At 40.2% G+C, this 27,339-nt stretch overlaps 1 protein-coding gene across 2 annotated transcripts in view; it reads left to right on the forward strand.

Annotated features, from left to right (window-relative positions):
• The window catches only part of LOC135488271 (metabotropic glutamate receptor 1-like), a 112,582-nt gene extending 85,455 nt beyond the window's left edge, over window positions 1-27,127 (forward strand). The window contains exons 3-10 of one of the 2 annotated variants that reach the window (XM_064772811.1): window positions 2,119-2,365; window positions 7,902-8,134; window positions 11,202-11,454; window positions 12,580-12,763; window positions 13,576-13,702; window positions 14,942-15,857; window positions 17,644-17,733; window positions 22,627-27,127. In XM_064772811.1, the coding sequence (XP_064628881.1) occupies window positions 2,119-2,365; window positions 7,902-8,134; window positions 11,202-11,454; window positions 12,580-12,763; window positions 13,576-13,702; window positions 14,942-15,857; window positions 17,644-17,733; window positions 22,627-23,884 (3,308 nt within the window). In that variant the 3' untranslated portion in view covers window positions 23,885-27,127. The remainder of the gene's footprint in view (window positions 1-2,118; window positions 2,366-7,901; window positions 8,135-11,201; window positions 11,455-12,579; window positions 12,764-13,575; window positions 13,703-14,941; window positions 15,858-17,643; window positions 17,734-22,626) is intronic. The other variant, XM_064772812.1, reaches the window with a different exon arrangement.
• Window positions 27,128-27,339: the final 212 nt, after the last annotated feature.

Below are 27,339 nucleotides of genomic sequence, written 5' to 3' on the forward strand. Positions count from 1 at the left end.
CGGAGGCATTATGTTTTACCGATGTCCGTCAGCCGTGAGGCGTCAGGCGTCTATAAACTTCTCGTTTCCGCTCATTTTAAGGAGAAAGCTTTTAGCGATAACCACGAAACTTTTTTTGTGGGTTGACCTTTACTAAAGGAAGGTTCCTTTCGAAAACGGGCTCGTTCTGATTCTCATTATGGCCTCCAGGGCGTCGTGCTTGAAATTGGTTTCCGTCAATTTCGAGGAGAACTGTTTGTCCGATCAAATTCATTTTTGGTATGTACGTTGGGGGTGACTAGAGGTAGGTTCCTTTTGAAAACAGGCTCGTCCCGATTGTCAATATGGCCACCAGGGAGGCGTGCTTGAAATCGGTTTCCGTCAATTGCGAGGAGAACCATCATACCGTTCTTTAACTATTGTTCTATTATTGCGTATTCTGATTGGACCAGTGCCATATTCCAAAAGAAAATAATTTTCTACGTGGTGTACATCGGGGACTTTATCTTTTCTAACGTAAATTTTTATAAACAGAATTTTAGTAATAGAAAAAGATAACGTGTACAGCAAGCATTACAGACCAATAACTCTCTCACGATGTCAACTAAACCCAGTCAGCTATGACACCAGCTGCCTGGGGTTGTCTGAAAAACACTTTACTTTCCTAATACACCAACTCAATGTGTTCACGGAGGCATATGCCACGCCCTGCGTTGCTCTCGTTTTTAATGCATGACAAATACGAATTTCTGATAATCTACTGCAAATATCTGCAGGTGATTGCGTACTGAACTTTTGTAAAACGTACAGTTACAACGCTTTGCGAAACTTCAGTACACCCTTCCCGCCCATGTTCGAGCGGCCGTTAAAGGAAACCTATAGCGAAACGTTTATAAAGATTGGGAGTTTTGAACGGCCCGGTTAAAACCTAAAGCGGGAATAGGCTTCCATTGATAAATGTTAGCAGTAGTTGCCTTCAGGTAGTTGATTAAAAGTTTGTAGCCAATGAGCTTCATAAGAAATAATAACAAATTTGGTTATTTTTACCACGTTTAGCTAGTCTAATAAAGACTTGCGCCACGATGATGATGTTGGCGTGACGTCACCAGGCAACATCAGTTTTTATGGAACGGTCACAAGACGTCGTTTGTCAATGAGATGCTCGGTCCAGATGGTTATGTAATAATGTATATGAGGCCTATTTGCTCTCTGCGTGTTAAAGTATTGACAATGTCTGTTCCAATATTTCTCAAAAAGGCTGAAAGTTCTCCTAAAAGTTATGGTTGGGGGAGGGCTAATGAGTTACTTTGCTACTTGGCTACACAGAAATGAGGTTAGTTTTCTCAATGCGTCATGTGCACAGTCCTTTGTCCTAATTTCATTTTTCGGCATGACTACTATTATTATAAGTGTCAATTTTCGAATCGAACGTACCGGGCTTTTAATACTATTCATTCAATAACTGAATTTGGTAACCAAAACTGTCTTAACTACGAGTACTAAATTACTCTAAGCAGTAAAATTTCGGATGGAGAATTTGATAAATGCTTTGTTTTCGAGTTTTAGGCTATTACTTGATATCGACAAGACGTTTACTGAGAAATTACATCAAAGACGGCTACATATGTAAATGTATATTACAGAAGTAATAATAAGGCGGCATTCTCTTCTGATGAATATGTTTCGAGAGAAATATTTCAGTAAAAAATAACCCAATTATCGTTGTCTTTCTTGATGCAACAACAACTGAGCATTTTTGCAGTTGACTTTGCGTAAAGCAAGAGTTAGGGCTCATAGATGTCAGATGAACAAACTTTTATAAACGTGGCCAACAGCATTTTGATGTGGCAGTTTTATAAAACACCCTGTGCATTGCAGCACTGTGAATCACCATATTTTTGTACCTCTTCATTTTTGAGATTCGCAAAATATAAAATGTTCAATATTGTTATTGTAAATTGTCGTATTACAAAACAGTCTGCCGCGAAAATTTGGCGTCTAACAGTATAACTTTTTCTTTCTTCTTGCAGGAAATTATGGTCTAAGCGGCAGTAGCATTCTGGTCATTTCACTTATCTGAAATTCGCTCTTTTTATTTCTCTCATAAGCAATACATGTATTCTCTCTTTCTTCTTACAGGAAATTACGGTCTCAGCGGCATTAGCATATTTCACGAATTAGCAGAGTCAGCAGGAATCTGTACGGCGGCCGAGGACGGACTCTCTGACCAAGCAGAAGGAGCAGACTATGATAAGGTGGTGACCAACCTACTCGAGTTCCCGAACGCCAGGGCCGTGGTGTGTTTTTGCAATGGAATGATGGTCAGACACCTCTACCAGGCCATGGAAAAACGAGGTGTGGTCGGCCACTTCATGATAATCGGAAGGTACGAATGGTGTCTTTTTTCTAGCCGTCGCCAGAACTGAACCGGCTGCACCCTCCAGAAGTCCGCTCCCGTAACTTGTGAAATGGGTGCGAAAGTACGGGTATGAGTGCTTGCAATCTGTTCTATTTCTGGTACACCACGGTCGATGGGGATAAATTAGGGACGTTTCGGAAACATCAGATTTGATAAGAACCCACTCGAAGGGCGGCCTTCCGTGCCAAAGCAACCGCTGTTGGGTACTTTCATTAAAAAGCATAAACCATCATTCAGCTGTCACATCAGCAAATATTTATTTATCAAAAACTATCGCATCGTTGGGAAGAGGAAAGGTGCAAGTACTAATTACCAATTAGCGGCATCTAAATTATTAACTGATGCTGTGCTATGGATAGGATTGTAGCCAGTGTGATAGGATGATACGTATTCCGTGGTTTGGATAAGATAAGTAATTGTGTGTCAATTGTGAGTGTGCTTTAAATTTGGCCACAACGGTAGTAAACGCAATAAACTTAGCAACCTCATTACAGAAGTAGCCGGCCACTTAGAGGTTTTTTCTTCTCCAACATCTAAACGCATCGGTGTAATGTATCAATCAAAACAAATCTAGTGAAACCTATTAACAATGTTTGCAAAGATTGATTATACAACCTCAGTCTCGGAATTATCCTTGTAAAATAGGCATTCAAGATCCCGGCCATTAGGCGTGTAAGGGAACATGATATAAAATACGTTGACTCATGCAATTAATCTTCGAAACATAAATCGTTTACGGTTATCTTTTTGTACACGTTGCTCTAGGTAGTTTAATTCAATTAGGTTTGTGTTTTGCTATGCGATGCACTGTGTTGTTGCGAATTTTAATAACCTCATTAGCGTGATCGTCAGCAGATCTGACACTAATTCCAATTTACTGAGCAGTATTTGTAGTGCTATGGTTGTTGTGGTATAGGGTGTAAACTAAAACAAGGGCCCGTTAAAAGGTCGTGTATTTGGAATATTTCAAATGACCCCGTCGAAAGGGGTTATATCGAATGAGCCACAAAAAAGGGTTGTATAGAACTGCATTTTTGTACTAAAAACGAAATTGAGAGCGTGAGAGAACTGCAGTTTTGATGTATGCCATATTGGCTACAGATCTTGGGCATGCCTCGAATAAGATTGATTAAACAAGACTCATAAAAAGGAAAGTAAAATTTTGTGGCGTAATGAAGGTGACGTGACGTTTGTGTTGCCAAAAACACGATACCAGTATTAAAAGTAGAACTGTGTAGAAGGCATAGGGACTCCAATGGTGTGTTTTACACCCATTAATAAATGGATATTTGCCACATTCCGTCCACGTATCAAATATTAAATGGGAAGCAACACTCTCAAAACGTTTTAGTAGCAAAATGCGGCGGTAAATCTACGTTATGATATAAATGGCCATTCGTCTCTCCTAAAATAAAATGTGGAGTTACCAGCTTTATATATTATAGTTGTACCAAGAAGTAATAACGATCAAGAATATGGAAGCAATTCTATCACGAGTAACCAAATTCTAACGGGGCCATTACAAGATAAATCAGCTTCAATCCAAATGATACCCCTCTTATTCGCTGAATGTTGCCTGATTTTTGTCACAAATTATGACTTCAAATGGTTTGACCATGAGTTAAGAGTGCTTCCAACTCCGCTAAGACATAAGGGTGCTCATTATCACGGCCTCGCACGTCGTACACGTATGATTTCGCACGAGGACGAAATAACCTATATATATATTTCTTTATTTCCTCCTTGTTAGAAGATTACAGAACAACAGTAATGTATAGTTATTTACAGCATGCAACAAATCAAAATTGCACGAGACAAATCAAGAAATTAAAGTAAAGGTGTCTCTGAAATATTTCGCCTTAAACATTTCCTCACGGCCGCCAGGTGGCGGCAGTAACACCCAGAACTTGTGACATTTCCTCAAAATCGAGGCTATCTGTTTGCCTCCCCAACAATGTTTCGACCAAATCACTGTCCAACATATTCCCCAGTTCGCTTCTAACATTAACATCGCATTTTTGCTCAATGCTGTCCCAAAACCGGTCCCTGTTACTGCTAAAGGCAGTGCATTGACAAAAAAGTGAACTTGAGGGTCCGTGTAGACGCTGTTACATTGTTCGCAGGATTTTTCGGTTGGTTCGACACGCAGTGTACACAACTTTGCCAGAAAGGCATAATTTGATGCTAAGTTCGGATCGTTCTTTGCACAAATCCAGAGCATAGACGGAAAGTCTAGAGACTTTTCAATGTTCAGTATTCTCTGATGGCCATTTTCTTGGCAGTCTAACACAAATCGTTTATTTTCAAACAGTAATGTTGCTTCGTTCACTATAATTTTCCAGATTCCTTTATCTGGAAAGCTACATGTATCCGATTCAAAGTAATCGGTCAGATATTCACGGCAATTATATTTGTCCATAAGATTTACGAGGTTTGGAACATGGCCTAAACTTTTATTACTGTCTTTATCCGCACGTTCGACCATATTGGCATATCGGCATTTTAGAACTTTCAAAGGAAGGGAATTTTCAGACATTTTTGCAAGTTGCCCGAAAAATTGCAAACACCTTCTGTCCAAGTAACACTGTAGCGTAGGACTGCCTATCATTGCTTGGCACACGGTTGTGCTCGTTAGCCGATTAAATTCTTGCATCCTTTTAAGACAGTAACGGTGGGCTCTTTCTAGAATTTAAAGCTCTGAGAGAGCAATTTCCTGACACCAAATTTCAGCTCCATAAAGAGCTCTGGGAAGGCAAATCGTTCTGTACAAGTTGTGGCTTATTATTGGGCTGAAACCACTTGGCTGCTGGTTTGGCCCAATTATGCTCATGAGCGTATTCTTCAGTTTCTGAGCAGCTTCAATAGTTCGCTGCGTAGACTTTAAGGATTTATCAACTAGTATCCCGAGGTGAACATGAGAGGATTTTTCATTGACCGACTGGTTACCTAGCGCCCATTTCCTTTCATTTTTAGTTCGCTTCCATTGCGCAGCGGTTTCCCCTAGAACTATAACACAGCATTTTTCGGCATTGTAGTCATAGCGCCACTTGACTGAATACCGAAACGAACATTACATCATCCTATCAAGGCCACATTTTGCGAGAGAGAGCAACGTGAGATCATCTGCGTGACACGGGAATGGCTTTCTTGGCCTGTCTGAAGTTCCAAATTCTTGGTCTTATTTCATTCCTGTTTGTACATGTACTTACTGAACCAACGAGCGAGCGCGGTCTCAAACCCAACCAAACATTCTGAAACATGTGCTTTTGGACGGGCATATGACAGGTCTACAGCCCTCACGCAACATCAGCACTGCATTCTGTTTCTGACATTTCCTCTCCAACTACTAGTGCCGCCAACTCGATCAAGTAACATGCCAAGTGTTATTGACATTTTCCGGCACAACGTCTCAACCCGTGCCTGATTTCATCGACCATTAAATTGCCATATCACTCCTTCCTCGATCTGTTATATAGTGTGATCAGCATCACTTGCTAATTCCACGACGGATTCCCGCAGGCACACCGCAAAAAACAAGCTTAATGCCACCACCATTAGTCGTCACTTGTTCACGTAGAATACGTTTAAAACATTCTACGAAGTGTAAATGGGGCTTATTAAACCTCACTTCGATACAATCACGTATGAATATCATTAAAAAGTTTCATGATGTCATATAACTACGACGAACTTCTTTCGTTGAAATACATCATAAACTGTGCATGTTGCTTCACTGACTGTTTTGGCTTGTACTTAACACATATGCGCGTGTAAACATATTTCGCGACTGCTAGTTTTAGCTGGCTGTTCTTGCGCCAGCAGAAGATAAGAATATACATGTACATCATAAGTCATCCCACTCTGACTTATCTTCCTATAAAGTAAGTCCCCTTGGGGGTAAAACATTGTACAATGTACGTAGCTTATATCCAAAAAAATGTACATTTTGTTCGTCTCGAAAAATGTATCATATCTGAGATCATGATACATTTGACATGTTTGTTGAGAAAGGCAGGAACACTTTTGTGTATGAGCCAGACTGCATCGAAAGTGTTTGTCGCTTGTGCTTGAAGTACATTTTTGAAGATAGTTTGCATCAGTCTAAGAGAACATCGTCTTTTTAGGGGACAAATTGTTGCAAGTGACATTCAATATGTTCAAATTTATATTCATGACCCTTTCTACATTGTATTTGAAGTAATTTGTCATGATAATAAGAGCATTTCTACGTTGCACCTGAAATGTTGTCGCGAATGAGAGGTTTTTTAAAATTTGCCCACGGCTTATTTGGGCTGTAACCATAAGTAGAATTTCTATAAAGCCTATTATCTTCTTTAAAAAGGCCAGATTCCGCAATTGAGTAACACAAAGCAAAAAAAGTCACCAACATTCCCTTTTGTACCAGCATTGATCAAGGCACGTTCTGAGTCCCTATTGTCGCGGTCTCTAGCTAGACATGGCTAGATCTGTCGGTTGCCAATTTGGCAGCTTCAGATGCATCGATTGTGACGGCGCTAGCTCCTCAGGCGCTCCAAATGTCGATATATGCCTAATATTCTTGATCACACTATCATTACACAATTATTGAGCCGACCCTATGTGATAATACTGACGCTGTGTGCGAGGGGCAATGCGCTCAGCCATCCGGCAAATATTTTTGATGTGCAATTTTCTGCCTAAATTAGCAACTAAGGTGGTCTGTAATGTATCATTAGCCGGCTGGGGAACTCTCTGTTTGGCTCCCCGGGTGTTTTCATCTCTGATGTTTTGCTTAAATCTATTGGCAGCCCCAGATGATGTAATTAGTAAAGATTTGCTTGTTAAACACCAAGCCATTCAAACAACAAAGCGAAAACGTCGTTTGGCGATATGAAATCTTTGTGGCCTGAAACTCTGACGGAGAGACTGGCTTTTGTTTAAAGCCTACGCAGTGCGTGTAAATTGTATTTGCCCACAGTTGGGCCCATTAAAAGGGTGGTTTCTTTAGACACAACTAACATGTTTTCGAAGACATCAACATTCAAGCGTCCTTTTGATACTCAATTTCTGCCCGTTGATTAGTTCTTATTTGGAAAATAAAGGGAATTTTGTCGTAGTTAAATGTTGGATAAAAAATAGCAACAATATATCTTGAATGAATTTTGAATGCTCAAAAACCTTATATTGCTTAAAGATTGTAGACAATTATATATATGTGTCGGTGAATAACAGCAATGTTGAAATTTACATTGAATTCATATTCAATGTGTTTTTCATAATTGACAAATCCAAAATTCAATTTCAAATTTACGATTTCAATTCAGGCGCCATTTTTATCACTCTTCACCAAGCGCCATCTGTTAGATTCCCACATACGTTATTGTTTGCCTCGAGGTCAAGGAACCAGAATATCAAAAATGGAGCCCGGATGTTTACACTATTAGCGCAAAAGACTCCCTATTGTCACTCTCCTGCAGATGGTCATGTCAATAATCTATCCGCCCCCGCATCTTTCTCTTTGCAGTGACGGTTGGAATGTCCGCCCTGATGTTGTGCGAGGTATCGAAAATTTAGCAGCTGGTGGCATATCAATCAAGCTTCATTCGCCTGAGGTGAAATCATTCGATGAATTTTATTCGAAACTTCGACCAAAAGACAACGATCGTAATCCATGGTTCAAGCAGTTTTGGCAATATAGGTTCAACTGTTATATACCCGGACCGGATCGAAATTATACGAGCACCGTACCGTGCACCGGTGAGTCATTTATTTGTTTTAGATGTGTTTTAGTTTAGTAAACAGAAATTCGTTTCGCATTCGCCCGAGATCCAGCAGTGACTGGAGTTTTTTCACGGACCAACTGTTTAGTGGCGTAGTATGGCCTGTTTGTTACATGCTGTCTCGATTTGTCAAAATACCTTATCGTCTATGGACACTTAACTATGAAAAAAAGGTAACTTACCTTCAAAATATCCCACAAACACGGCCTGATTTACCATATCTGCGTTCGAGAACGGTAAGACCTGCCCTAAAACTGATGACGTCATACACAAAAAGTTGTCTTTCTCGGTGAATTGGTTGTCGAAACGAGGTGGCAAAACCTCATTTTTGATATACCGGTTATGGGCCACCGGAAATAGACCATCGACTCGACGGAATCAATTGTGGACTAATGAAATTGAGTGGCGAACAAAATGATCAGCCGGACTGAGTATCTTTCTACCATTTCGTCCCTCATTTTCTTCATGCTTAGCCCACAAGGGATTCCGTCGAGTCTATTGTAAATTCCCGGCAACCCGTAACCTGAATCCCAACGCTTAGAACCGTATGACAGCAGATACGATGTTTGCAGATACGATGTCCTATGCGGACATCAAATTGATATACATCATCCAGGCGAATATCAAGTTGATATCCGCACGACATCTGACCAACAGAAGGGGTGTCTAGTTTTCATACCGGCAAATTTCCGGTGAGGTTAAACCCTCGATCCTATATCGATCCATGTTGAAAATAGCCGCCCAGGTATTCATAAGATATTGTTATGTCACCACTTTTTGGCTCACCGTAAGGGGAGTCTATATGATAGCGCTGTGTCCGTCGTCGTCGTCGTCGTCGTCGTCGTATCCTAACAGTGGCACGTTTCTTAACTGCTAGGGCTATGAACTTGAAACTTTGTACACAGAATGCCCTAGGTCAGCTGACCTCTGACACTGATTTTCGGTCCGATCTGATTCTCTGTTTGGCCACCAGGGGGCCAAATGTCGATATCTAAAAAGTGTGATATCTCGCTTATTAGTGACTTGTTTTCGATAAAACTTTTGTTGTAGGTACTCATAGCAAATATACATTTTATATTATACGGGTTTTTAATTTGACCTTGTTTTCAAGGTCACAGAGGTCATATGGCGTAAATTGGCCATTAGAGTGTAAACTATGGCACGTTTCTTAACCACTAAAGCTATGAACTTGAAACTTGGTACATATAACCCCCTATATCACATAGCCTCTGGTGCTGAATTTTGGTTTTGATCTGATTCCTAACTTTGCCACCAGGGGGCCAAAAGTGGAAATCTAAAAAGTGTGATATCTCGCTTATAAGTGACTTGTTTTCGATAAAACGTTTGTTGTAGGTACTCATAGCAAATATACATTTTATATTATACGGGTTTTTAATTTGACCTTGTTTTCAAGGTCACAGAGGTCATATGGCGTAAATTGGCCATTAGAGTGTAAACTATGGCACGTTTCTTAACCACTAAAGCTGTGAACTTGAAACTTGGTACATATAACCCCCTATATCACATAGCCTCTGGTGCTGAATTTTGGTTTGATCTGATTCCTAACTTTGCCACCAGGGGGCCAAAAGTGGATATCTAAAAAGTGTGATATCTCGCTTATAAGTGACTTGTTTTCGATAAAACGTTTGTTGTAGGTACTCATAGCAAATATACATTTTATATTATACGGGTTTTTAATTTGACCTTGTTTTCAAGGTCACAGAGGTCATATGGCGTAAATTGGCCATTAGAGTGTAAACTATGGCACGTTTCTTAACCACTAAAGCTATGAACTTGAAACTTGGTACATATAACCCCCTATATCACATAGCCTCTGGTGCTGAACTTTGCCACCAGGGGGCCAAAAGTGGAAATCTAAAAAGTGTGATATCTCGCTTATTAGTGATTTGTTTTTGATGAAATTTTTATGGTAGGTTTTCCTAGCAAGGGTATATCACATATCATACGTGTTTTTGATTTGACGTAATTTTCAAGGTCACAGAGGTCAAATTGCGTAAATTTGCCGTTTGAGTGTAACTGGGGCACGTTTCTTAACCAATAAAGCTATGAACTTGAAATTTGGTGCACCTGATTCCCTACATCATTTAACCTCTGACACCGAATTTCAGTCTGATCTGATTCTCGACTTGGCCACCAGGGGGCCAAAACTAAAAAAAGTAAAAAGTGCAATATCTCGCTTAATAGTGACTTGTTTTCAATTCTATTTTTATGGTAGGTACTCAGAGCAAGGATAAGGCTATGAACCTGAGATTTTGTACAAAGGACCCTCTAGGTCAGCTGACCTCTGACCCTGAATTTCAGTCCGGTTTGATTCTCGACTTGGCCACCAGGGGGCCAAAAGTGAAAACCTAGAAAGTGTGATATCTCGCTTATTAGTGATTCGTTTTCAATAACATTTTTATGGTAGGTTCTCCTAGCAGGGATACATCACATATCATATGAGATTGGTCGTTTGAGTGTAACTATGGCACGTTTCTTAACCACTATAGCTATGAACTTGAAATTTGGTGCACATGACTCCCTACGTCATGTCACCTTGGACACCGAATTTCGATCTGATCTGGTACTCAACTTGGCCACCAAGAGGCCAAAACTAAAATTGGTAAAAAGTGCAATATCTCGTTTATTAGTGACTTGTTTATGATGATATTCTTTATTTTTTTATGGTACTTACTCCAAGCAACGATACATCACGTCATACAGATTTTTGTTTGACCTATATACTATACATGTACAATGTTTCTTAATCTGGATGAATTCCAAATATCTATACGGTTAGCACAATGGCCCCTGGCCGTTTCATATTATTTATAAAGGAATTTTGGCGCGCATAATCTTTTGAGAAATTGTGAAAACCAGTTTTACTGAGGGTCTGTATTGTTTATTTTCGACCAAGTTGGATGTGTGAACCTCATGAACGTCTCAAAGGCTGGTTATGATGACGAAAGTATCAGGCTTTAAGGCATTTGCTGATATATCAATATTACTTCTTGTTCACTGACTGCCTTTATGATGCTTTCTAGGGGAGGAGAGCCTAACCAGTTTCGATGACTATGTCCAAGATGCAAAGCTTGGTTTCGTAATCAATGCGATCTACACCATGGCCTACGGACTCGACAGTCTCCAGCGGTCTGTTTGTAATGGGAAGCTTGGCGTGTGTCCAGAACTTCTCCCCATCAACGGAACCTTGTTCCTCAAGCACTTGCGAAACGTTTCCTTCACGAGTTACAGTGGCGAAGAAGTGCACTTCGATGCTTTTGGAGATCCGCCGGGCCGGTAAGTTGGATACCATTGATATCGTAAACAGTCGTATTTTCGCGAGCATTTTAGTACCGAGTTTCCGCAAATCTAACGAATATGAATTACGAATTACGAACTTATGAATACAAAGGAACTCGCGTTCCATTTTGCAGTTAGCTGCGTGCATCTAGTGTTATGTATTAGAAGTTTATGCTTTCGTCCAGTTTCGATCTTATTGAAAAACGGACGCTGCGACAATGCAGACTAATTCGTAACGACTCAGCCAGTTCGTCACCACGTATGGAAATCTCGCTGCGTCTAAGTAATTACAGCGGAGTGGTGAGAGAACTTCAGATCCCGAGTGACCCTTGAGGGTAACGGAAGTTGATCAGCTTAGAAAACAATGATCTTGTGGTCTCTTTCTCGGATAAATAGCAAATTGTAAATCGTAATTTGTAATTCGGGAGATTTGCGGAAGACCCTCGACCAGCGATTCGTGAAAGTAAACGTGAAAGTGAATCCTTTTTCTATGGTATGTATCAACCATGAAGAATTTGCCAAGTAAAAATCGTGATTTTTTTAGACACTTTGCGAATCGCAAAAACAGATAAGCGCGGGAATTACGGTCTTAGTAATCTGCAGAAATACATGTAAAAGCGCACTTTTGGATAACTGGGGACACGAAATAATGCCATAGTTGAAATGTTTTTGATATAAGAAAATACGTAGGCAGGCGATATCATCTTGCTAGTAAATGTTTGTGATGATTCTAATAGGCTCTCCTCTAAAACCCCTTTCACGCTCATTTAATGTTAATTGTTTGCTTGTTCGTTTAGGGTTGTTTTAAGGTGGTATTTCATCGGCTCTGCGATTTTTATTGCATGCATTCTGGAAACGAATTACTTCAAAAAAAAACAACTTCCCCTTTCCTCCTCGGTAATTCTCCATGAACACGAATATCGGAAGCAGTTTCATATGGTTCTTCGAAACTAGCAAGAACTTCATGCCGTAGATTATACTGAATAATGGCAATGAAATATATGCTGCCTCAACCTACAGGGTTTATGTTTACTCGTAAAGATGTATTTTATATTGCTAATGGTCATAGATGTATTTCAAATAGACAATCAAAATCACAAATGATCAATATGTTCGCTTCAGGTACGACATCATGAATTATCAGAAGATACTAACTTCGAATGGTTCCTACCGGTATGACTACGTCCAGGTCGGGGCGTGGGACACCGGCAACCTCACGATGAATAACTCGGCCATCTTCTGGCCGAAGAGAGCAAGCAAAGTAGATTCTGTATGCAGTAAACCATGTCCTGTTGGCCAGGTTAAGGTAAGTTCATCATGTACTATACAAATCTCATGAATGGTCGATCGAGGAAGAATTTTTAAAACCACACACACCTTATGGCCGGCAAAATTCGTCCGTTTGCACTAAAGGACCATTGGTATTAATAATTAAGGTCAATATCACCCAGCTGTCGGCTGCCAAGTCACCTCCTATGCTACAGAGTAGTTTCCATCAACAAAATGCACAAAAAAGGAAAACAAAAATCAAAATCTGACTGAGTTATCACGCTTTTCCGATATTGACTCCGATTTGACCTGAGTTCGCTCTCCTTGCTTCGATTATTTCCTTGTGGAACGATGGACTAGTAAGGCGCTCCCTGGAGCCATGGATCTCCCCTGTTACCCCGCTACTGCGACGATAATTGAAATGACGTTGCGTTATAATAGCGAGGTGACGTGAACTTGGATCTCAGCGTGCACTCACGTGGCGGGAAAGGTATTTCGCGCCAGTGCTTGTGCGTATTGAAGATAACGAATAACGCGTATTTCTACTATCTAAGAGCTGAAATAAAATTGGAAAAGCATCAGACACGTTCACAACCAGAAGAAGAACAAACATTCTGCAGTAAAAAGCCGCCCATTCCTTTAAGTCACTGTTTCGATTATGGTGAGCTGCAAACTTTGCTAATAATGCTTATTAAAGCAGATACGACTGAAATGAGGGAGATTCTAGGTTCCAGTACCTGATTGAAGGTTCTACACGAAACTATTTAATAAGTTCTTGTAATTATCGGGATTTCTTACCTTGGAAGTTTATCAGTGAATGTACTTGTGAGTGTACGATTTTCTTTCCAGAAAATTCAACAAGGCCGTGATCATTGCTGCTGGGTGTGCACCGCCTGTCTGCCAAATGAAATACTCTTAGATGAGACAACCTGTCGAAAGTGTCCGAAAGGATGGTGGCCGAATGACGAACTAACAGGTACATATTAGGATGGCTTCTTGTGTTACAGTAGAACCATAAAAAGTACTTGCTGTTCAAATTTCCGTAGAGCTATGAAGCTGTTACGACGGTATGACTTTGGGTTGGCATTTTTGTGGCCTGAAAAATAAACCCCTGCTCGCCAGCATGCGACGTCACATAGAGTGTCACCTATATTCTTATCTTTTTTTTCTAGTGCACTGTTTATTGCAGTTTTAACATGTTTAATGATTTCAAAGATCCTAATGGAAAATAGAACGTTCTGCAAGAAGCAAGCAATTTTACAAATAAATCTCGTGCTTAAGTTGTCCATTTACGCTCTTCTCTGGCCATATTGCCCATCACAGATTTTTTGGTTCCTTTCCAACTTTTTCTTCATCTTGGCTATAAAGTTTTTGCTTAACGCGCCATTAGTTTAGCTCGATCCACTTATGACTTCTCAGATTGTATGATGATGCGAGTTACTCTATCACATCGTACTATTGTCAGAACCGCCTCTATATAGTCATCCTGACGTAACTAGTGATTTTGAATATACTCCGCCTCTCGATATTTCAAACCCCTGATGAAATCCATGCCTTTCAGTGGGATGTTAGCGGTAGGAAGAAAAGCGCCCAATCAGAGCGTCGCTCTGTATCAAAAGCGGATTTCGCAAGAGCAACATGCACAATGCCCTTCCCGCGCCAAAATCATTATCAAAGCGATAAGCGATCTTAGAAATAACCGTCATAGAGTCAAACGAGAGTTTCTGAGTGGAAACCTATTGTCAATATGATCATCCTTATTAGAGTAACTGATCTGCAGCAGTCTTTTGAAACGGAATTAAGTAGGTACATTTTTACCGCCAAAAAAAAAGTAAACAGCAGGCTGAATTGCTAGTCCTGCGAAATCCGCTTTAAGCTTGAGCTCTTGAATTGCAATTTTTTTTCATTTCGTAATAAATACACAAAAACACTTCAACAGAATGTTTAACAGCATAAAATCGATGTCGATTAAAGAATCAAAACGTTAGGAACATGTTTATTGTATCATACCGCAAATCCGATCATAAACTCTTCAAGGTATGTAAAGTAATCGGAACAGCCACCCTTCCCAGTGGACTGTACTGGATTTTCTTAGGGTTTTCTATACGATGTAGGAGTATGAAAACCCGGATCTCAAGATGCTATATAGTTGCCGCCAAAAGATAAGTTGCCGTTCGATTATTTCAATTATAGTTTTCTTTTTCTCTTATTACAGCCTGTTTTCCCATCAAGATTGAATACATTCTCTGGACCGATTCCCAGGCGCTTATTGCCATGGCCTTCTCATCCATCGGAATGTTCATCACTCTCTGCATAATAGTTTGTCTTGTCCGTCACAATGACACACCAGTCGTAAAAGCCTCAACGAGGGAATTAGTCTACATCATTCTCGTTGGAATCATCATTGCCTACGCCACAAGTTTCACTCTCATTGCTAAGCCTTCCATTGCAACATGCTACCTATCAAGGATTCTTCCTGGGTTCGCTTTCTCCATGATTTACGGAGCTTTGGTCACCAAAACAAACCGCATTGCAAGAATACTCGCTGGAAGTAAAAAGAAGATCATGACAAGGAAGCCACGATTTATGAGCGCTTCTGCGCAGGTTGTGATCACGTGCATGATAATCGGAATCGAGTGCGCAGTAATCACAATAATGTTGGTTCTGGAGCCAGCTGATTCCACTATGGATTACTATCAAGTGAAAAAAGTCCGGTTGGTATGCAACACCACAACATTGGGAATCATTGTACCACTTGGTTTTGATATACTGCTTATAGCTATGTGCACGCTGTATGCTATACGGACGAGAAATGTTCCAGAGAACTTCAACGAGGCCAAATTTATAGGTTTCACCATGTACACCACATGCGTCATTTGGTGTGCTTTCGTGCCAATATACTTTGGCAGTGACAATAAAGTGATTACACTGTGTATTGCAATCAGTCTCAGTGCCAGTGTAGCATTGGTGCTTTTATTCTTCCCAAAGGTTTACATCATTCTGTGCAAACCAGAAAAAAACAACAGAAGTGCTTTCACGACATCGCGTGACGTTAGATGTCATATTGGATCTCAAATCAGTGCGGGGAAGTTGTCCTACAACAATTCTAATGACAGTATGGAGGCGATGAGGTGAGTATGACAGTACACCGGATGGATTATTGTCAGTTTTTACTGGATGATTAATCATGTGTCTTTTTGAACAGTCAGTCTATCACTGGCATCAGCCATTGCATTTACTTTATTTGAGCCAAATTATATATAATTATATACGATTTTTTGGGTTTGGGGGGAGGGTGGAGCAAGTATATCCGCAGGATATGGGTAATCTGGCTCTTTTATGCCAAATAAGAGAGATAACTGCTCAATCATAAATTTATCATAAGGCTAGGCTTATGTCCGGAGTCCGAGCTATTTCAGCCTTATAATTGTGCAAAAGAAAATTAAACTTTTGAATATCTTCAATTGATTTCCTGAAATACGTGGTATAAGCTCAGTACCTTTACGATTATTATTCGTTGAGGACTTAATAAGTTCCTCATACACAAGAATTGTTTAAAAATCGTCAAGAGGGTGTACATGTACATGTAAATGTACACGAATCTTTACAAAAACTCATACAAGAATATCTCTAGAATTTTAGGCAAGAGATGCTGATGGAAATGCAATATAATTTTTTTTCGACGAGTTGGATAGAAATAGAATTAAGTCGATGAGATTATAACAATCAACCATCACCATCATCACATCGCGAATTACAAGACGAAGAGAAGTAAACGATAGAAAAGAGCGAAAGAGGAACCCCATACCAGTTGAAGATGATATAAGGCAGCTCCAATGCTTAACATAATCTAAGGACACACAATCATCCGAGTGATGATGAAAACGAAAATACTGTTACCGTAGACAATTGCTAATTTACCACGGTCACCTCAAAAACAACGGGGCAATCACTGGTTTACGCCCATTCATAACACCCCGAGTATCATCAATAATTGGCGATCGATGCAAAAATGCTTCGCGTCTCTTTAAGGTCGGGGCCCTTACAGTCACGAATAGTTAACAACTCTATAAGTAGCAGACTGACTTTTGATTGTTAGATATTCTCTATTTAGGTTGTATTTCATATATTTATTTTTCCAAATAGATACATATCATCAAGTATCGATTCCAGAGATCTTTAATCCATATTATATACTTGATATTATGTTAATGCTGCATGCTGAACAGAGGTTTCAAAATGTTGTTGTTTCACGGAGCGGCGTCGAACAAATCTTGAAACCGATCGCGACCTGATCGGAAGAGAAACTCGCAGATGTAAAATCTGCAAAGGTATTTTCTCTACTATAGCCACACACCATGGAATAATAAGCAGGACTCAAGACATTCTAACGTTCTCTCCACATGTTGGCCTGGCGCAATTGCACTGCATCGGTTGTGAACAGTCTTAGCGTTGGGATGTACCGAATAAAACCGAAATAACTTTAATAATTTTTTCCACTTTACGTGCAGTTTGAATTTGGAAACCACGCACTATAGAGTGAAAGATGATTAGGCAGCCGGTAGCTTGGTAATAAACATCCTTGATAATCAATCCTTAGTCCTTTAACCAAAGCCGTCTTGCGATGGATTCAGATCCAATATGCCCAATTATTTGGTCATTGAGGGAACAGGACAAGGGAACTCGTTGCTCTGATGAAATGTATCAGTATGTGTCCCAGACAGTAACGCGATTCCAAGTGTTTGAACTGACCTCCATAGTTACATTTTAGTCGCACCCAAATAACGGGTTGACTGCAACCTGGGAAATGGCGATCCTTCCTGCAAAAAAAAACGTGCTCACGTCAACATTTTGAAACCTCATTCTAGTTTCCTAAGTTCCTAGTTGTATTCTGTGCAATGTTGTTTTGATTTCCAGGGATAATGACGGGCTCGTAGATTCGAGAGATAACGTAAACATTGATTATGATAATGATAATCATGTTGATATCGACGTAGAACCAGAATGGTTTGTATATACACACGTGTCTAATATGGTTTTACTGATTGCATGGCTCTAACGCCCTCTATCAACGTTCAACTGCACTTTAGCACGGTTTCTCAAACTTCTAACACTCGCTCCTTCTGCAGTGCATCTTTTGGGGGGCTGGAAAATGTCTAACGCAAATACTATGGAAAATGTATAATCATCAAGGCCTGGCGCATATTGAAGTTGATTTTTTTGGTGAGTTTATCACGATTTGCTTACGCCCCTATCAAAATGCTTAAACGGTACCTTCTGTGCGAGAGTTTGTTTACAGAGTGACATGGAAGATATGTGATAGTTCAATGACCATTCTCACAGGTGGCACCATGCCAGGAGATACATGCAGGCTATGCACTGCGCGTTATGTGTACGATTTTTACAGCTTGCGCCATCTTGCATACACTAACATTTCCAACGAGTCACTATGTAAATGAAATTTCAAAGGGAATCGCCTATATATTCCTTTACATTCTTCTTCTTCCTTTGTTTTGACAGACGACACTTAAGATGGCTAGGATCTTGTTCATGGTGTCTCACTAAAACAAGGTACAAACAATTTACTAAAATATATGTTTAAGTAGAACATTAAAGCTACAACATTTCGACTGTTTAGAAGCACACCATAGAACATAAATTTAACATGTTTGATGTACAATACATATACGTAAATGTCTTAGAACGCCCTGCACCTTTTTTTGTGAGGTCGAAGACAATTAATTACCCTTAAATCCCATACATTTTGTTTAATGATTTACCTCGGGATATCTAAGCTGCCATGTTTCCTTCGTTCAATCCCATCACATTGATTTGTTCAGAATGCCTTTCACACCTGTCTGTCACCAAGATCCTCGAGGCTTGCCAACGATATAACATGCAAAAGTCCTTAAATTCCAGCTGTGGATTCTTGGCGATTAAATTTATAAATCTTATACTACATGTATATTGTATCAACGTTCTGTTGGATTGAATATGGTACGTTTTACCTCGGGGTGTAAGCGTCAGATTGTGATAACGATAATACGTCTGTGACGCTGAAAAAAATCAACTGGGGTTTCAATAGCATATTTCTTACCAGACAAGAAATGAAGTGCAAGTTTTTATCAACTGTTTTTGTGTGTCAAAACAATTGCAATCATTCCCCAGCCTAATCATGAAACTGTTATGTAAAAACCAAGGTGCGCACTGCATGTGCCATGTCGGGCAAGGATGTGTATGTTTGAACCATTTTCAAAGAAAATATCGGGAGAGTTCTCTCTGCAAGTGTCTGTCAGCGTTGGGAGTAATAATCACCAGTTGCTATTCGGAGAGTACCTTTTTCTGGTTACTATTTTGTTATTGGTGATTGTTGGGTGGTAATTTTCCGAATCCAAGATTTCTAGGAACAACTACAATTGAAAGTCCTAGCGCCCATTAACTGTTTATGAACCAGTTGAACAAGGTCCGTTAACACCCTGATGAATCAGCATCGCATCTCCCAAAGGGCATTCTTCGGTTCGAGGTAGAATTCCCTTGAATTGTCATCCCTGTCCCCAGGGTCCAAAAACGCTGTCATTTTGCCACAAAAACACCATTGGATTGCTCAGAAGTACTCTTATTTGGTGATCAAATTAAAACTGTTGCAAATAAAAAAAGTTTTGAGAACTGTAGATTTATTCTGATACGATAAATAGCGGACACAACAAGTGCTTTGTTTCGCCTCTGATTGTGGTTTTGATGCAAAAGTTCAGCATTTTATGTTGGTGAATAAGATTATCTCTGGGATAGGGATGACATTTCCTAGAAATCCTACATCTAAGCGAAGAATGCTCGCGGGAATTGTGCGGTGCTCATCTCTAGGGTTGTTATATAGCCATTAACATGATTAATACTGTTCACGTCACTTATATCCTTTCATTCAGTCTTTCTTTTCTTTTCCTTCCCTTTAATTTTTCAAATGCTTTTAAGTGTCAAAAGCTTGGCATTTTTTTATCATTCAAATATGGCACCCCTGCAGATTAGATAAAAGCTCCGTTTTCTTTTAATTCTGTATTTCTAGGTGCCCTGACAGTCCCAACAAAGAGCTAAGGCTTTTACAAGAGGGTAATCACATTCTACACGAAATTTATTTTTGGGTGTTTTTTTCAATCTTTATGGCGATATTCCTCATAAGAACAAGTGGATTATTCATGTACCCTCTCGGCATGTCACTTCGGAAGCTATAGTCATTTTCCAGCCACTTATTTCAGATGCATTGGTTTTTTTCCTTTTGTATTCTTTATTACATGTATATTTTAACCTCTTGTATCGAATAGTATCGAATACCTTTATCGTTATTATTAAAGTTAAAAATCCTTTTTTGGTACGCGCATATTACAGATGCACAGATGTTGCGTTGGTGGTGCGGTAGCATATAATTCGCGCCTTGAATCTAACTTGAACAACTTATGAAGATGCACTGCAACCCTCCCGTTTGCTGCACGTCTCTAAAAAGAGCTTGGTCTATGTTCATCTATGAAAGTTAGTGGAAGATGAAGGAACATCGACAGTTTCGAATTACTGGTTTCTTACTTTAACTTCTGATATTTCTGAGAAGACCAATGACAGCGAAAACGTGTACAAGCTGGAACTTTCAGCATTCATCTGTCTATTAGAATAAAGGAATGCAGGCAACTTTGAACCACTGATGCAGTAGCTTGTAAAATTAAGTCTCAGTTACGTCCAACTGCGGTCATCAGCCAACACGATGGTGCCTCTTGGTTGGAAGTGCGAGTGACATCATGTGGGCATAACAATTGGACCGGCGCCCGGCCATACTACGACGACATCGTATTCTTCCTTCTTCTTGCGTTCGAGTTTAGCACATGATCCATCATCATTTCATCCCAGTTGTGTTTGGCGAATTTGGGGAGTTCGATGTTTTATAGATGATAAGAATATTTGTCATTAATATTGCGCCTTTCCGCGGTTAATACCTCGGCAAAGCTTGAAGCTTTAAAAGCAACTTTTTCAAAGTCATTGTACAGATTGCACACACTCAGTTCCTGTTCCCTTTAATTATTAATAACCTGACTCATTGAGGTCAAAAGGTTCCAAAAACACTAATTGTTCTTTGAATTACTAAAACGCCGTCTGAGCTTATGAATGTCAATCAATATTTGCTTTTGCAGCAACGCATGTATAACCATTCGTTGGTTATCCTAAAATTCTATGACTGAATATCATAGCACAGTGATCATTAAAAAGCTTCGTTTGCACGGTCAGTTTCTAGGTATAACTGATATATCAAAGATACGGACCTGCAAATATTTATAGCATGAAACTGTTTTCGATTTTGGCATTGCATGATTTAAAAGCATGCAAACAGCAGTCCTTTTTTTCTTCAATCTTGTCTAATTCTTAATGTTCATGGAATAAACAATGTCGCTTTTACTTGGGTCGCTTCGTAGCAATTTTTGAAACGTTTTCCTTGATTGTTGCTAAACAAGCTGCAACAGTAGTAAGGCACTTTGATGAATATAGTTTTTGTCCTCGCATATGTTTTGTGATCGCGCAAAATCAATTATGCTATTAAATACGTAAGGTTCGTGCTTTAAACATTTTTGGTCACGTCCCAACTTTTCACACTGCGCTATCCAAGTCTTGTGCCGCATCGCGAGGCGGGCGTGAGGAATTGATACCGAGCCGGAGGTATTGGTTGTCTCATCAAAACCGCGAGTGTGAAGCTAAAATGTAGACCAAAACCGAGGCAGAACCGAGGTTTGGCCAACATTTCAGCTCCACCCTTGCGGTTTTAATGAAACAATCAATACCGACGGTGAGAAATCAATTGCTATTCCAAGATATTTCTACTTAAACAACGAAATGTGTGGTTTTAAATGGTTTTTGACAGCTTCCACATTGCGCCGACCCAAGCGGTTATGGTTGCTAAACCATACAGCTGAATTAAAAACGAGGTCTTGTTTGTGCATAGTTGATTTCCACTGTAAAGTGTGGATCGTTCTAACTCCAGGTAATTTAGAATAAATAACTAACTGACAGGGTACTTGCAACTAAAAAAACTGTAAGTTGTGATGCTGCGTTGAAATACTACGTGATGATTAATTCAATCCAATATCATCCTGTCAACATTGCCAGGAGGAATCAAAACGTTGTCATCCTTGAAATAAATTTATCTGTTTCTGCGTGATGTCACTTTTTTGAGAAATCTATGCTCTTCTTGGAAAGTCTTCTTGGAAAGTGTCTTAAGAGGATATAGGTGCTTTATGGAATTCATAGGCTGCTTCCTATGACAAAAACCGAGAACCATCAAGTTTTGAGCAATTTACTCAGCTACACTAGTTTCGTAGTGAATTTTCCGAGTGAAACCACGATAAAGAATCACAGGGTGACGCTTAGCACTATATCGGTTCTTTAACTTTGTATCTTCGAGAGTATTTCGATCAGCCCCCAAAGTTTCCTATAAGCACTGAAGCTTTTCTGGATGATTCCAAGCATAGCATTGAGATTCCACTATAAATTTGCCATAGAATTCCGTATGTACCACCTTATGCATTTTCTAATAATGTCCATAAACCTTCCGACTCAACTCGGTTCAACTCGGGGTCTTCCCGATGTGGTTGCCTCGGCAGTAAATCTACGATCGGCTCTATAGTTGGTAAATAAAGACTAACTTATGCGCTAGTATGTTTGAAAACAACTTGTAGAGATATTTTGTCTTCCTACCAACACGACCGACCGCGCTAGCGTGTACTTCAAAACACCAGATTCCCGCTAAGGCGAGGCCGAGTGCTGTTTCGCAGCGCCGGCTACCGCAGTGGTTAGGCGCCCTAGTGGGATAGGGCCTTTAAACGCATTATTTTCGCACAGCTCCCTTAAAACGTTGTCCTCTCGTTTCAGGCATGACAAGGCGTTCGAACAGGCAGCAATGGATATCTACAGACAGAAGAACTTTTTTGACAAGTGGCGGACGAAGAGTAACAATAAAGGTCGTGTGACCTTCAGAGGCATGCGTTTCGGCAGCCAGGGGTCGACAAATCTCTACAGGTACAATCCGAGATTCATCAAACAGAACTGTGCACCGCAGGGGTCTCCCAGAGTCAAGGGCAGGTATGAGAGCATTCCATTGAGGGATGTAAATGAATCTCCCGTACCAACGCTTAGAATAAACTCGAACAGAAAAAATATTCCTGATATAGAAATGGATTTGAATGACCTTAACCTTGAGCGAAAGCGGCGAAGGTCAAGGTCACCTTCACCGAGGGTTTTACCGAAGCAGGATAGTTCGTGCCAGACGGACGAAGACCTAATTGAGTCGTTTTATGAGCTTAGAAAAAGGAATGTACATAAACCTTCTTCGAGCAGTAGTTCACAGACGACTGAGGATAATTGTAAATCTGCTGGTAAAGGTCCTGCGGCTGCCCATGGCGCCAACGGGATAAGTAGTGGCCGGTCAAGTCACAACAACTCTTTTTATCAAGCTAGAAAGGATGCCGATGAGACGGACAGCCTTCTGGTACATGAACCACCAGGTGCGAGTCAGGTCAGCCACGATCGGCATCCGCTGCTGAAACAGAACGAAGCCATGTTCTGCTCATCATCGGATGAGGGCAGCTATAGCAACAGGGAGGACTCAATCACTGGGCTTGATGATTTCTTTTACGACTCGTTTATAGATCCTAAGGATTTAGAACGATTAGGGCCGCGACAAGCACACCTGGTTGACAATTTAACTCTAAGACCCGTGGATATTGGAATACACAAAAGTGGGTCCGGGGAGAGCTTCAAGCGACCTCAGGAGTTGCCCGTGCCCTCTGTATCGAAGCGTCCCACCCAAGATCCGCGAACTGGGCAATCTAAAAGTGATTTGATTATTCCTAATAGATACACACAAAAGGGATCTGTAGACAATGCCCAGCCCCAACCGAGTGTCTCAACTAGTGATATACCACCTCATATAAACTATCCTAAACGGCGTTCCGACATAACCTCGAGCACGGCCAGCGAGGGCTCAGATACCATCTCGCTGGGCGATATGTCCGACACGGGTATGAAGCTTTTAGAAGAGGAAGCGAACAGCGTGGAACAATTTCAAGAGTACATGAGAACAAAAGGAATCAAGTTAGATTTAAATGACGTGCAGTCGAGTGAAGTGTGATTCTACATAACCCTTCATGGAATTTAGGCTATTTTGTGAAAATTCTGAGAAATAATTTCATTCATCCGATCACAATTAATGGTACAATCAGAAAGTGCCCATCATGAGTTTTCTAACGGGTGATCATGTCATCAATAGGTTTTTAAGAGTGACGTAGTTTTAAGGTAAATTTCTGCATCCCGCAATATGCAACAGATTGCCCCATTGCACTTTTAACAGTAAGGATGTGTTAATGCGAGGACTGCTCCAAATGACTGTCTGTAGTCGATGTCAATTCGGCTCTGTCACTGTCTTATTATGATATGTTCTTGGACAGATATTGCAACTATTTCTCAGCAATACTGACTGAGCTTTCAAGTCGTACTAAAATGTGCATGTTGCACTTTCGAGTTCATATATTAGAAATGCGATATTTCCTAAATTGGGTGACAAATTATTTCCTAATGGTTTTAATTTTGTGGTTCACATCCAGTTTGCATACGGGACTGATAGAATAGAGCACGGGGAACAGAGCCGAATGAACTCTAACTGAACTGTGTCCTTATAGCCATCTGCAATCCACGTCTTTAAAAAATAGAACGACATGATTGTGTGCGATATGCTGAGGCATCTGGCTGGATCCTTACTAGGTTTAAGACTGAAACGACTGAACCAAGTCATAAAGACAGTATGTGGTCCATGTGACCACACGGAGGTGCGTATCATCAGCCATGTCAGCTATATAAAGGATCGCCAAAAAACTGCATTTTCAAGGTACCGTGAACGCAAAGGAAAATGCATTTGGTCGCCGCGTTCTTAAAAATGAATGTACGTCCATATTGCAAAGTACCTTGCATCATGCATCTTAGTTCAGGTTTCACCCTGGAAATCCTTTATCCTTTGTCAGACAACTTGGGATTCCACAACTCGGTCATGACAACAGTATTTATCCGGAGTATTTATAACGGAAGCGATTGTGGGAAGCTGATAATTCAGGAGGCCATCCGAAAACACAAGGTAATCTCTAAACCCTCCCTGCAACTCGAACTGCACAAAAGAAAAAAAATATCGTTGTATCGTCCGATTTGTCCCGCACAAAGGATATTGTTTCTCTCCGGTGGATATGCGGCCCCTACTAACGATTAAGTTAGTGGAACAAGTGGTCTCTCATGTCATTTAGATTTGGACGAATTTATTTTGGCGAGACTCGTAAATCAGCGTTAATACTTAGCAGAACAAGGAATCCCGAAAATTCTTAAATACATGATTGAGTTATTGTTTCGTACTTCGTCGTGCGTACCACTGCACAACTAAGTGTTGTTAACTTATTATTTGAATTATGTTGGCCAAATAAACGTACCTAATCCTAAGGATACGAAGAGCTATACGAATGCCGAAGTACGAAGTATGTAAATTATGTATTCTATCGACGATTCTTTTTGAAAGTTTACTGGATAACTCTTACAGCTAAGTATAAAAGACAACGTACGAGTTGAATTGATGACACCAATGACCTTCGAACCTCGCCATTCGGGTGGATCGCATAACGTGTAATGAAGTTCCTGAACAAAAAGGACAAACATGATGAAGAAAAGTGAGAAACAATACAAAAAAATAATATTAGATCTAAGCTCGAATCCATTCGAACCTAATTCGTTCTTGAAGGAAAGTACTCTAATTGCGTGAGATAATGTGGTTAAGATCGTCCCGGCTTCCGAAAACGAGAACCTCACGAGTTAAATGTGAAGGCGGACTCTGAAGTAAATCCGCGAATTCAGTTCCCTTTTGTCCTCATTTAACTTCGTACGCAAAGGATATGCTGAAGGCTTTGGACATGAGTTGAACACATCGATACAAAATAACAAGCAGTTGGCCTACCGTGGCCACATCAAAATGTTTAAAACCGCAAAATAACTTTCAAAGTCCCCCCCCCCCCCGACCAAAGCAGTGAAAGTGTTTTTAATGGGTACAGGTGAAGCCAGTCTCTTTACATAGTTTGTCTTTTTGTTCAAGAACATATCGTGTCTTCTCATCAAATCAACGTCAACAGTGATGATAAACGTGGTCACAATTTCATTTTAGATACAACTTTCTAAATTTATTGAGATTTCTAATGCTTGTGTACATGACGCTGGAGTGCTATTTGACACACTTTTTTCCATGTGGTTGAAACATTTCTCCTCCCTTCTCCAGAGGTATGTTTAGTAGTTATGTATTGTTTTCCTTCAAAATCCTAACTTTACTGAGCTTTATGTAATGATGTTGGCTCTAATAACTAATTGGGTCGTATTCTTCCTATTATGTTCGTGATCGTTCCGATAAGATGGCGCTAATAAATGCGATGTTCGGTATTGTAAACTATGGATATCTTATCCCGTGACTTCTTTGAGACGAAGAGGGTCAAAGCAGACAAGAACGTTGATGAATGCTCGCTACTTTTTATTTTGTTACACATCGTCCCAATATATGTCACTTGGGAAGGCGGAGCGCCGTGCTGCTCTGACCTCTTCTGTCACATCCCCTGGGTGAGCGTACAGTTCTATACATGCCATAATAAGACCATAGAGATCATTTTTTTTGTTATGCAGGCTTCTTCAGTACAACTTCGATTCGTTTAGGTATCAACTATTCTCCGGCGATAATAAAATCTTCGCCTTCACACCCCAACAAAGAATCTTTTAAGACAACAACCCAACAAATCAAGAATATTTTAAGACTCTTTACTTGGGTGTGAAGGCGAAGATTGAAGGGAAAAACTGTGTCTCTTGCCTGCATAGCATAGCAATGTATGCTTGTAACGCGTTTGTCATCTCGGCTCAATTAAATATTCTGCCAACAACTTTTTAACTTTATGTGAGTCATCTTAATACATTTATAATTACGTACATGTTTATGTTTTGTCTCTATATCTCTCCATTTACTCACATTTCCCGCGCCAAGTAACAATTGTTATTTCAACCAGTTATTATGAATAAAAATAATAACATTCGGAAATATATGCGGTTTTAACCCTTAATTTCTTCTTCAGTCTTCCGGGGGGGGGGTCACGTAACAAAGAACATTTTATATGAACGACCTATCTAAATGCCCGGAGGCGGTTATACAAGATGGATGAAATAGTACAGTTGATCTCCTCGGTTTGTGTCGCCGTTTCATAATTGTTGCGGTGCCTGTATTTCAATTGACACCTTTGGCCAACTGCTTACTCTGTAATCGTGCAAGAAAGTATGATAAAAACTCGACTTCTATTAATTACTCGTGTATTCGAACCATACACTTTCTCATCAGTTAGGCATGCACCAAGCATACCGTTATCATTGAATCCCTGATTTAGGAAATTTCTAGGGAGATAGGTCATCTGTAGACAAGACTCACCAATCTTGTCTACAGAGGATCTACCTCCCCAAAAATCTCCTGAATCGGGGTTTCAATGTTGACGATAGGCATGACGACTTGGACTTGGCTTGGTCAGTTTG

The sequence above is a fragment of the Lineus longissimus genome, chromosome 5 (assembly GCF_910592395.1).
Source record: "Lineus longissimus chromosome 5, tnLinLong1.2, whole genome shotgun sequence".
Taxonomy (NCBI): Eukaryota; Metazoa; Nemertea; class Pilidiophora; order Heteronemertea; family Lineidae; genus Lineus; species Lineus longissimus.